Source organism: Achroia grisella, unplaced genomic scaffold, assembly GCF_030625045.1.
Source record: "Achroia grisella isolate CSIRO2021 unplaced genomic scaffold, CSIRO_AGI_Agris_v1 utg2786, whole genome shotgun sequence".
NCBI lineage: Eukaryota > Metazoa > Arthropoda > Insecta > Lepidoptera > Pyralidae > Achroia > Achroia grisella.
The window spans coordinates 1,576,722-1,590,791 of NW_026712766.1; the positions used below are offsets into that span (position 1 = coordinate 1,576,722).

Sequence of the window (14,070 nt, forward strand, 5' to 3'; positions counted from 1 at the left end):
AATCTACACCTCCAAAAAGAAAAGTAATAATCTGTTGATTAAGGTATTCTGTATTGGTATAATTACTCTATCATTGCACCTCTATCCTTTGACCCATTTCAATGTTTAAAAGAAAAAATATATTTGCAAAGTCTACACCGCTAAAAACTCAGACAAATATTTTGTAGTTTAAAGTATTCTATATTTAAAATTGGTTGAGTATCTTTTTATTTTCAATGTTGGTATAATTACTCTGTATTAATAACTACTGGCTGCATCTGCATCCTTCGATACAGTTAAAAAAAAAAGAATTTGCTAAGTCTACACTGTTAAAAAGTCGTTAATCAAACTATTTGTAAAGTATTCTTTTTTTAAAATCATTTAAGCATATTATTATTTTAATGTCAGTTTAGTTACTCTGCACCAGAGATAAGGGGGCGTCCATAATTTACGTGAGGTGTTTTTTTAATTTTCTGTCCCTTTCTTCCCCCTGGTGAGATCTCGTGAGATTTTATTCAACCCAATTCCCCCATCCCCCAATCTCACGTGAGATTTTTCAAAATGTGGGTTTCTTACGTAAACGCGTTGGATTGTTATTGTAAAAAGAAAAAAAAGGTTTCGTGCTTTCATTTAGGATTAGTTAAGACTAGTAATCAATATTGCTGAGAGTAATAAGTGTAATAAGCATGTTCAATCTGGATTAAATGGACCAAAATAGTATATTTTTTTTTGTTTCAATCAGAAAAAAAATTGCGTGATATTTGCCGAGACCCCACTCTCTCCAATGTAAGATTAGATGAGATTTGACTCGACCCCCCCTTAAACATTTCACGTAATTTATGAATGCTCCCTAAGATAATTATTACATACTCTGCAATAATACATACCATTGCATTCGCATCCTTTGACCCATTTCACTGTTTAAAAGAAAAAAAAATTGCATACAGTGATGTCAAAAATCCCGTTAATTGCGTATTCAAAGCGCGCTCGTCGAACAAATACTGTATTGTAATGTGTTGAATCATAACGTAATGTATGCAAATGTGCCGATGTGATTTACGGCAAGGTACATTCTCTGGGTAAGCGTAAAACACAGTTTGTTTACCTAAATTTCTCGGAATATTGAAGCGGAAAATATTGGCATTATGTTAATAATAACTACATTGTTATACACTTACACGTAAATAATATATTTTTTAAGTTACATAGTTATATATATTTATTCAAATTAACAGTTACGAGTTTCCTTAAATCTTTACATAGTATAAAATGAAGTTTCGCTATCTGTTCGGTTAGATCTTTTAAACTAGACAACGGATTTTAATGCAGTTTTTAGCAATAGATAGAGTTATTCAAGAGGAAGGCATATATGTATAATACATAACATCCGTGTGAAGCCCCGGCGGGATAGGCAGTATTTTAAAAAAGAAAGTATATTATACAAAATAATAATAATAAACACAGGACAATTCACACAGCGCCATCTATACCTAACTTAAGCTAGTAAAACGTTGTGTTATGGGTACTAAATAACTGATACAAATACATAGATATATTCTTATTTTCGTAAATATATACATATTATACATACAAAACACCCAGACCGATATAAACAATCATAATCATGAATATAAATATTTTTGTTTGTACCGAGGAATTGAACCAGCGACCATCGGAAATAAGGCGGTGTGCTAAACCACTAGACCACCGAGGCCGTCAAAAATGAAGGAGAAATACGATTTCGCCTAAGACAAACATCTTCCACAGTAAATTATAAAATACCCACCATTGAGGTTACATGTACCAGTAGTTCCATTGATGCAGTTCGGTAATGAACATTTTTATGTGATTTTAACTACTCGATACAACAGTATCCTGTATGAGATTTATAGTTCCTTTAATCCATATTACTATTGTGTTAGATCCCAGTTTACAGAACGGTAGCAATACGATTTCATTGATCAACAGATCGTATTGTGCAAGTTGTAAATTAAATGTCAATGAATTTGAGTTTAGTGGAAAAATCTGCGGAAGTAAACATTTTTTTAACTCGGTTCCATGGTCTATATGTACGGTAAACTTCATTACATAGTATAAAACAAAGTCGCTGTCGCTGTCTCTCCGTCCCTATGTATGCTTAAATCTTTAAAACTACGCAACGGATTTTGAAGCGGTTTCTTTTAATAGATAGAATGATTCAAGAGGAAGGTTTATATGTATAATACATGTACACCCGTGCGAAGCCGGGGCGAGTAGCTAGTCATTACATAGTATAAAACAAAGTCGCGGTCGCTGTCTGTCCGTCTCTATGTATGCTTAAATCTTTAAAACTACGCAGCGGATTTTGAAGCGGTTTCTTTTAATAGATAGAGTGATTCAAGACGAAGGTTTATATGTATAATACATGTACACCCGGGCGAAGCCGCGGCGAGTAGCTAGTTGTCGATAAAGATCTCAAAACAAAGAATGAGTTGGTCCCATATTAATTGTGTTAGAATGCTCTAGCGACCCCATGAATGTTGGCGTTTGAGGTATAAACTGATTAAAAAAAACATAAAAAGTGTACCAGTTGAGTTTCTTGCCAGTTCTTCTCAACTTGTATAGCTGGACGTTAGGGATAGTAAAAAATATGATAAAAATAGAAAATTAACCGCCTTAGAGTATCTCTGCACTCGCTAAGGTTGGCTGGTAGAGAATGCTATTAGTATTAAGCCCGCCTATTATACAATATGGTAGGCATAAGGGGCCGATGGGTACTCTATAGGTCCCCCATGATTAAATATTTTTTGATTTGATTTGATATACCCTGTGGTTTTTGGTGGGTAAAATCCTACATATCTTACCCGGTTGCTTTTGTTGGTGATGAAATGATCTTTGTTAAGATAAATAAGATGTGATGAACAAATAGATAAGATATGATGAATAGATGAATGAAATGTGATGAATATCCTGTGCGTTTTCTAGCGTATATATCACGTTCGGAGGAATTATTCGGATTAATACCAGCTGCTGAATTTCACCATCGTACCACTAAAATACCATCCTGATCATCTGGATGAATGTCATTCCTCCATTCATATTTCTAGAAACTCTTTGCAATGCACAACTATATTGTGAAATCACCTTCCAGTAATAGTATTTCCGAACTGATACGATATTGAAATCTTCAAGAAATGAGCTTATTCCTTTTTAATAAGCCAGCAACGCACTTGCAGTTGCCCTGTTGCGGGTGCTCGTGGGCGGCGGTAGTCACTTACCATCAGGTGAGCCGCAAGCTCGTTTCTCCCCTTTAAAAATCATGAATGAATGTATAAGAATGTTATGTGTGTGTTACAATTTTAATTATTTATGTTGATTTGTTTTATGTATGATAAATGATCACTGTATAAAGCTATTTTCTTTATTAGTTAATTTGCGAATGCTTCTGTGTGCAATGTTACCTTGACACTTTGTTATTGTTACAAACAGCGTATCTATGTTTAGATTGAACACAATAAATTGCAAATATCTAGTTACCATAAGTCAGTAAATTCATTTTAACAAGTCATATATTTAAAAGAAAATGCTAGAATTAGTTCTTTGTGTAAATTAACCATCTATCGAATATTAAATAATATTTTTAAAAAAGTCCCACGTTGGGCGCCAATAGTTTTGTGTGTTTACACAGTGACAAGTTTGCATCGTTGTAATAATGTAGTTGAGAACGGCAAAATGATCGTTTACACAGTCCTTGTTTATATAAGTCAGTCATTAACATGTTAATAATTTCAAACTACGAGAAAAGCTGACACAGTTTAATGGCTTTAAAAAAACATTTCCATCCGTACATGATTTAATTATACTAACAGAAGTGTACCGTAATAAATTCGCGCGATAATTATTTAGATGCATTTTAGCCAGTTTTACAGGAGCAAACTGTTGTTGTGTAAACAAGCCACTGCGTAGCATTAAAGCTGTTTAAAAGTTATATGAATTCAATGTTCACAGGACGAGTTCCATCCGTTCATAGAGGCCCTGATGCCCTTTGTAAAGTCCTTTTCGTACACGTGGTTCAATTTACAAGCGGCCAAACGGAAATATTATAAAAAACACGAGAAGCGCATGAGTCTCGAGGAGGAGCGGCATACCAAATATGAATTACAGGTAATAAATTACAGGTAAAAACTGTGATACATACATTAAATGTATACATTACTAGCTGTGCCCGTGGTGTCACCTGCATGAACAGTGTAGCTTATGTGTAATTCTAATATCTAAGCTATATTTCATGAGATTCACATGAAATATGTTTTGTAGTTCTTTCCTGAAAGAGTAACAAACATCCTTCCATCCATCTATCCATAATTACAAACTTTTACGTTTATAATATTGCAGAATGGATATGTAACTAATTAATAAATAACTGTAAATAATTATTATAATGTTGAATTAAAAATAATATGTTAATTATTAATTTTATTTAATATTTCAATTACACGTTTTATTTCTTGGATGTTGAATTAAAAATGATATGTTAATTATTAATTTTATTTAATATTTCAATTACATGTTTTATTTCTTGGATGTTGAATTAAAAATAATATGTTAATTATTAATTTTATTTAATATTTCAATTATACGTTTTATTTTTTGGTCTTATATTAACTAAACATTATTTTTAACTAATTGAGCCCACGGTTTCACCTGCATGAAATTTATAGCTAATATGTTATTTTGATGTATAAGTTATATTACTATTACTTAAGCAAATAAATAAATTATTATTACTGTAAAGTTTCATAAAATCCATTCAGTAGTATTTGCGTGAAAGAGTAACAAACTTCCATCCATCCAAATTTACATACTTTTGCGTTTATTTAGCAAGACTAAGAATAAAAATGATTAATTGCAGAATGGATATGTAACTAATTAATGAATAACTGTAAATATTTATGTTGAATTGAAAATAATATGTTTATTCACTAACCATAAACAGTTATGTTGAATTGAAAATAATATGTTTATTATTAATTTTATCTATTAATTTAATTATTGATTTTATAATATTTTATTTATTAATCTTACGTGTAAACATTATTTTTAATAGTAACTAATGAATTATTTTTTGTGTTACTATTGCAGAAAATCTTGATTTTCCATATCCATAGGCTGATGCTGTTTGACTTCCTCTTTTTATTTACAAACTATATTATGTATATATATATACGTTTAGGATTTTGGGCAGATTATCTTTTTTATACCATAATGGTGGAAAATAAGCATATGTGCCATGTGATGGTTAACGGTTGCTGTAGTCTACGGATGCCAGTAACATCAGGGGTGTCTGAGCTTGAATATAGCCTTTTGAAAAACCTGGACCAAGGTCCTGATCAAGGTCCTGACCAAACTTTGTACTACATCAGGGGTTAGATCAGGATCTTGAATATACCCTTTTTAAAAAACCTGATGCTGTCAGTAGGTAGTTTATTCAATAAAGTGAGTATTCGGAGGAAATTTCCCCGAAATCGTGTCTGTGACCAATTAAGTTCCAGGGTGTGACGATGAACTGCCTGTGTATATAGCGAGCGGTGCCAGGTTAAAATGCATCACATTAAACAGTTTTTATCAAAATCAAGTCAAGTTACTTTTTTATTCGATGAAATAGAATGTATAATATGTTTCTAGTTTTTTATTGGATGCATATGTATGTTTTTTTATGGATGATAATGGATACAAGCTTGCGCTAACGGTTTACTCTGGCAGGACACCAGTGGAGGATGAGATGAGCATGAGCTCAGGTCAGTTCATCGCGACAAAATCACCAAGAATTTATCACTATGGTTTCCAGGTGCATATGGTACATTGCTAGCAATAGGGTCGACAGTCCACATTACTAACAATCTCCTTTCCCCGTGCATATATATGTTGCACCTGCCTGCGCTAACGGTATAAGCTGGCGGGTCACCAGTGGAGGATGATAGGATGACGATAAAGTCAGGTCAGTCAGCCGATCGTGGTCAATTAGGATGGTTTTCACATGGAGGTCAACCTGTCATGACATTGTTGACAATGGGGTCACTAAATCCTATTACTTCAGTCGCTTCTCCCCATATTACAATTTGACCTCGGTGGTGTAGCGGTTTAGCTCACTGCTTTACATTCCGATAGTCGCGGGTTCAATTCCTCAGACGGTTTGTACGGACTATTTGTTTCATTCTGGGTATTTTCTATGTCCATCGATGGCTTTTACAATCTATCAAATGGACTATTTTTTTTCCCATTCCATGTTGATTGAAAACAAAAACATCACATGATTTCAGAATGAAAAAGCTGAAGTTAAACAGAAATGGGCATCACGTTTATTGGGCAAACTACGCAAGGACATCACTCAGGACTGCCGGGAGGACTTCGTGCTCAGCATCACGGGCAAGAGGCCAGCCGTATGCGTTCTGTCCAATCCCGACCAAAAGGGCAAGATGCGGAGGATAGATTGCCTTAGACAGGCTGATAAGGTAATATAATTTAACGACCTCGGTGGTACAGCGATTTAGCCCACAGCTTTACTTCTGATTATCGCGGGTTCGATGCCTCGCACAGTACAAACATATTGTTTTTATCTGGGTATTTTCTACATATACGTTATAGTACATATATGCAAAAAATTAAGTATTTATATCAGTTGTCTAGTACCTATAACACAAGATCTGCTTAGTGTAGAACTAGATGGCGCTGTGTGGATTGTCCAGTAAAAATGAAGTAGTGGCCTAAATAAATAAACAACAAATCTGGACATCTTAAAATACACTATGACGCCCTTATACCTTCAAGTGTCCATCAAGACGAGTACAGTTGGGAAAAATATGATATAAAAATTTTTATGTTCATAAGTGGCTAAAATGTCTTACATAAATTTGATTTGAAGAAAAAGTCTTTAATTAAATATGAATTAATATTATTATTAATTCATATTCATCGACGACGTCCTCAGTGGTCTAGTGGTTTAGTCACACCGCCTTAATTCCGATGGTCGCAGGTTCGATTCCTCGCACTTCACAAACATTCATGAGTATGAATGTTTTGTAATGGTGTGGATGATTTCTATGTATAATATGTATGTATTTACGAAAAAAATTATGTATTTATATAAGTTATCTAGTACCGACACAAGCTTTAGCTAGCTTAACTTGGGTCTAGATGGCGCTGTGTGAATTATCCTGAGATTAATTATTATTATTATTCATACATTTTACTTTCTCGAATTTCTTCGGAGTTATTGTTTAGAGTTACGGGTCATACTGACCTAGTGTTTCTATAATGTTTAATTTATAGTTATTTTCTTTTTATTATTATTATTTTATATATATTTTTATATATCTCCCTTTTTACGAGGGTAATATGTTCCAACACGCGGACCTTGGCGTGGATGAGTTTAAAAGTTATATGAGGACGATAAAACTGATGTCAAAAGAAATTTCCTTACAATACGGCACGTGTTGAGAATGATGGCTTTTTGTAACAGGTCTATTGTAGAGGAGGGGATTTGCAACGTGTGTTATTACTATTATTATCGTTGTAGCAATTCGAGGTTCTGGAGATCAAGAGAGCTTGTACAATTGAATGCGCGATATTGTGTGTTTGAGGTCGTCGTCTTCGCCGGCGAGGACGGTGTCGTGTGTGTGTGTAAAAGTGTGGTCGGGATGGAACGGGTGGGCCCGTGGGGAGGTTGTTAAATAAAAAAAAATGCATATCTCTATAAGGTCTAACAAAAACATATTAATAGCGCGTTTTAGAAATATGTATGAAATAAATACAGCGCCATCTAGTTGTTCCCGCGACTTCGTCACGTGTAATTTAATTTTAATTTACTAATATAAAAGTAGCCTAAGTTACTCCTTATTACATCTGCTACCTGCCAAAAAAACTTCCGTCAAAATCGGTCCAGTCATTTCAGAGATTAGCCGTACAAACAGACAGACAAAAATTGTAAAACATGTTATTTTGGTGTATGTACCGTATTTATGTATATTCATATGCATGTAGTAAAAAATGGTTATTTCTATATTACAAACAGACACTCCAATTTTATTTATATAATATAGATGTTAACAAGGCGTTGTTTTTGCTTTCAGGTGTGGCGTCTAGATCTAGTAATGGTGATATTATTCAAAGCGATACCATTAGAAAGCACAGACGGAGAAAGACTAGAGAAGCACCCGGAATGCACCCAGCCGGGGCTGTGCGTGAACCCGTACCACATCAACGTATCCGTGAGGGAACTGGACTTATATCTCGCCAACTTTATCAACAGCTATGGTAATGGGAGCGACGGTCTACCAGGTCTCTCGCTCACTATACATACAAAATCTATCCTACATAGCATTAACTCAAAACTTACATATTTTGGAAAATCGACTTTAAATTTAAATGCATTAAGACTGTATGTTCCTTATCAACAGATATGGTAATGGGATCTCTCGCTTATTATACATACAAAACCTATCCTACATAGCATTAACTTAAAACTTACATATTTTGGAAAATCGACTTTAAATTTAAATGCATTAAGACTGCATGTTCCTTATCAACAGCTATGGTAATGGGATCTCTCGCTTATTATACATATATAACCTATCCTACATGGCATTAACTTAAAACTTACATATTTTGAAAAATTGACTTTAAATTTAAATGCATTAAGACTGTATGTTCCTTATCAACAGATATGGTAATGGGATCTCTCGCTTATTATACATACATAACCTATCCTACATAGCATTAACTTTAAACTTACATATTTTGGAAAATCGACCTTAAATTTAAATGCAATAAGACTGCATGTTCCTTATCAACAGCTATGGTAATGGGAGCCACTATCTACTAGATCTCTCGCTCACTATACATACAAAATATATCCTACATGGCATTAACTTAAAACTTACATATTTTGGAAAATCGACTTTAAATTTAAACGCATTAAGGCTGTATGTCCCTTATCAACAGCTATGGTTGGTAGCGACGATCTACCAGGTCTCTCGCTCAATATACATACAAAATCTATCCTACATAGCATTAACTCAAAACTTACATATTTTGGAAAATCGACCTTAAATTTAAACACATTAAGGCTGCATGTCCCTTACACCTCTCTCCCCTTTATGCTACTATGAAAATTTTCTACAATATTTTTGTGATTACTCTAATGCTGTCGTAACTGGCCTTTACAGCATCAGCGGACGATAATTAAACTCGATGAAATTGCATCCATAGGATAGGGCGACTAATATCAACTGGGATTGTTAGTAATAGGGTCTAGTATCCTCATTGCTAGCAATGTACTATGTTAGGTCGACCTCCACGCGGTTGTCCCTGGAAACCATCGTGGTTAATTCCTGGTTATTTAATCACGCTGGGCAAACTGATCTGACCTCATGCTCATCTTCAAGCTCAAACCGCCAGCGTAAACCGTTAGCGCAGGCAAAAAATATCAACGATTTAGACTAGTCAGATAGTCAAAGTCTAAGTTTTTATATTTCTATACGGCCCGTCTGATGGTAAATGATTATCATAGCCTATGTATGCCTGAAACACCAGGGGTGTCACGTTCGCTTTACCGACCCTTAAGAAACCTTAATAGACACAAAACAAATACTGATGAATACCCACTTAGCAATGTTAGGACACACCTCTTACAGTCAGGTTTAGCGGCTGAACACACCCCTAATTAAAAATAAAAATGTGTTCCCGAGTATGATTCTTGTATTCATCTGGGTCTTTTCTATGTATATTATATATGTATTTACAAATAAAAAGTATTTAATTTATTCAGTCAGTTATCTAGTGCCCAGAGCACAAGCCCTGTTTATCTTGGGACTAGATGACGTTGTGTTAACTTTCTGGGTTATCATTATTATTACTGAAGTCAGTATTCCAAAATTTGTAATTTTTATGTTAATGCATAATATAATATAATAGCATGTACAGCTTAGCTCATTTATTTAGCGTATAGCTTAGTAATTATTAGATTTTTTTAGAAAACAATCTTAGTCTTAGATATATGTATATAAATAAAAAAATATAATTAGTAACCCTCCTGGCTGCGATGCAATAGACAATTATAATGATAGTAATAATTTCTATATTTGCTCAAAACACAGTGAGAAAAATGATAATTTAGAGGTAACGTGTATTCTGCCATAGCAATGGTATATAAAGTATAGTAGATCAATTACATAAACTGTAATCCCTGAAAAAAATGAAAAATAAAAAAATAAATAATCTCCAACAAATAGTTAGTGTATGTAATTAAGTATAAGAAAAAAAAATGAAAATAGGTAATAAAAAAAAAGAAATAGTTACACGCGGTCAGTATTATTTTTAAGAGAACTCTACACATTAAAAATTCTTCATTATTTAGACATTAGTTTAATTTTCTTTTAAATAATTTGTTTTAATACATTTTCAATGTATTAGGGTTATCATTAATTTCTTTTTGGTGAAATCTGTTTTTTTTTTAAATATACATAGCTTATCGTACATAGATCGATCTATGTCCGTCTGTATAAACATATCTAAGGAAGTATATTGCCAAACGCTTCCGATGTATCTGTGCTTTTGTATATCATCATATATTGTTTAGCTTAATATATGTATCATAATCTCAAATGACAATATTCATTTGGCATTGAGATATAATGTACGGAGTTACTAGAGAAGACGGTGTACTTATAGTTTATTTATGTATTTCAGGGTACTAGACCCATATTGTAAATACCTTATACACTAACATACATATGAATTAATATTATAAAATTAACATATAGAAATATTGAAATTGTATGTGTGGTCACGGCACTGATGACGGTAATCTGCCACGGTTGCGCCGATACACCACACCCTTCGGCCAGTAGTTCTCCTTCATTCCTTATGACCGTTGTTCTACCTAAATTGTAGCGATGGCACCTCACTTCACTATCACTAGCTGGATAGTTTGTTAATGAATAGTAATATGTTAATAAGAAATAATTGTCTCCATAAAAGATCCAAGGACTTCATCAATTACTTTTTTAAATCTTAGATTTATTTAGGGACTATTTTGTGACTTTAATTAATTATGAGGCAGGAGAATTTATTCAATATGTTGTTAATAAAATAAATTATCACTTTAAAATGTACTATACATAATATGAATAACAAAAATATACGAGTATTAATAATGAAAAAGCACTTATACTTATTTAAATGTTATATACTTTTAAAAATATATAAAAACTTTAATTCGTTTTACTCAATTATTAAAACAAACTTAATTATTTTAATAGTGAAACAGTAAATAAATTCAACATTATAGGACAAGTAAAGCACTTTAAACAACATATTAATTGTTAACCTATTGTATTGTTACGTTGTTGGTTTAATAAATTATTAAAAAAAAAAAGAAATATAAGAACCTAACACAAATAATACGAGAAATATAAATATCGATTCTACTATATTAGGTACTACATTTTAATAACCTTCATGTTTTTTGATATCTATTTCGCGCGTCTTCTCTAGTACCAAAATTGAAATACCTCAATGGTGACAAGTAAAAGCTTGTAGTTGTAACTTGTACGATATGTTTCAGATATCCTAAGTGGCTCCCTCTCGCCTCACACCCCTAGAGACAAAGAGAACGAACACGAGGCTAAGAGTAAAGGTAACACCCCCAACCCCGAGCACATCGGTGTCGTGATGTCTTGTGTTTGTTAGACTGTTTTGTGGCAATCGATTCATGCGTTAATTTCATAAAAGTAGTTCATTTATCTGACGGCCTCGGTGGTGTAGCGGTTTAGCACATCGCTTTATTTCCGATGGTCGTGGGTTCGATACCTCGTACGGCGCAAACATTTGTATTCATGAGTATGATTGTTTGTATCGGTCTGGGATTGAAACACATATATATATATATATATATATATTTGACGGCCTCGGTCGTCTAGCGGTTTAGCACACCGCTTTATTTCCGATGGTCGCGGGTTCGATTTCTCGCACAGTGCAACATGTGTATTCATGATATTCAAAAATTGCTTTCAGGACTATATGTATCGGCCAGGGTATTTTCTATGTATATTATGTATGTATTTACAAAAAAATACCTAAATATTTATATCACTTATCTAGTACTCATAGCCGCAACTCTTACCGTGGTACTCGATGGCGCTAGTTGATAGCCTAAAAAAAATCTGACACACCGCCTTACTTCCGATGGTCGCTGGTTCGATCCCGCGCAGGGCACAAACAATTGTAATGATGTGTCATGTATGAGAATTATATGTATGATTGTTTGTCTGGGTGTTTTCTATGTATGTAGGTATTTACGAAAAAAATATCAGTGTAAATAAATTGATATTTTTTTCTGTTATCAGTCATCAGTATTACTGATAATACTGATGACTGATAACCGAAAAAATCTATCAGTTATCTAAACAGTATTTATAACACAGGCTTTTGTTAGCTTAACTTGGGTCTAGATGGCGCTGTGTGAATTGTCCTGAGATTATTATTATTGACTAATATTTCTTTAAACTTGTAACGCAAACCACAGTTGCTATAAGACTATAGTCGGTGTTTTAAAGATACCATAACACAAACTCTTATTAGATTGGGACTAGATGGCGCTATGAAAATTGTTTAGGGTTGTTATTTTTATATTTATTTACATATACATATATATATACATTGCTAGCAGACCCCGCCCCGCGTAAAAGGTAAGGCTAAGGTAAAATAACATTGCTACTATAAATTGAGATGTAAGCTATCCTATCTTTTAAGTTAGATCAAATTGTACTCAATGTGCAAATCAAGTTTACAATCGGTTCAGTAGTTTAGGAGTCCATCGCGGACAAACAACGTGAAACGTAATTTTTATATATAAAGATATATCTCCCTTTATATGGGGTAATATTTTCAAACATGTGGGCCTTAGCCAAGCGTGGATAAGTTTAAAAGATGCTTGAGGATGATAAATGAGATGACGAAAAAAAATTTTTTAACATGTGTTTAGAATAACGGATTTTTGTAACAGTTCTCTTGTAGAAGAGGGGATAAATGAATGAAAATACTTTATTGTTCTTCTCACAGAATATAAATAAACATTCATATAGACTATTAATATATAAATATGTATGAACTTGACAAAAGAAAAAGGTAACAATGGGCGGCCTTATCGCTGAAAAGCGATTTCTTCCAAAGATTTGCAACATATCTAGGAGTTTCCTAAGCTTTTATTATTATTATTATTAATACTTTATTATTGTTATGATTATATGTATATATAGTCCTGGGGATAGCCATTAAAAAATATGTTTCGATTGTCACAAAATGAAAGATGGGAGAAATTATTTGTGATTGATTGGTTCTGCACAAAAATTACTTCATATTGTTTTTTTAAATTTATAATCGTGCATTTGGAGATATTTGACGTTAATCCCAGCATTGGCTTGCACTCACACCTTACATGCTTTACTGGATTTGAAATTTTTTTCGGGTAACAAACAATACTTGATATTTGCTCGACTGTTTGATATTATTTTGTACAGTAGTCGGTGTTCTTTCTCTTTCACTCTTTATATTTATTATATAAGCGATGCTCTTCTAAATATATATGCTAAAGACGAACATACACTTAACCGTAATTAACAACCTAACAAGGTTAAACTGGGTTTGTTACCTTTACATACCAGATCACATGTTGACGCCTGGACCTGTCAGAGACAAGAATTGAAGGATATTCTTAGGAGTGATGATTTTTATCTCCTCAGGAGAGAGTAAACTTTCCAAAGGAGATATTACGTTTATGCGCGGCTACTACCAAATAGGATGTGCAGTGGCATTTCCTCTTCAGCTTGGCAAAATCCTCAGCTTTTATTGAGCACTGACAGACCTAAGTTTGTTATTAGTAACACTGCGTAATCAATTACGCAGTATTATAAACCTCACTCTTAAAACCCACTTTCTACAGTACAGAAAACATAAATAAATATAAATTCAACTTTTTTTTATACCACGAAGGTGACAATCTAGCATACGGCCCATATGATGTTAAAGGGTAACCGTAGCCTGTGGACGCTTTAA

The 14,070-nt window shown here is 33.4% G+C and overlaps 1 protein-coding gene across 1 annotated transcript in view; it reads left to right on the forward strand.

The window, feature by feature from the left end:
- Positions 1-14,070, forward strand: part of LOC131843115 (nuclear factor 1 B-type) — a 73,055-nt gene that overhangs the window by 41,211 nt on the left and 17,774 nt on the right. The window contains exons 2-5 of the mRNA XM_059191712.1: positions 3,967-4,122; positions 6,279-6,470; positions 8,088-8,295; positions 11,582-11,653. Coding sequence (XP_059047695.1) covers positions 3,967-4,122; positions 6,279-6,470; positions 8,088-8,295; positions 11,582-11,653 — 628 coding nt within the window. The remainder of the gene's footprint in view (positions 1-3,966; positions 4,123-6,278; positions 6,471-8,087; positions 8,296-11,581; positions 11,654-14,070) is intronic.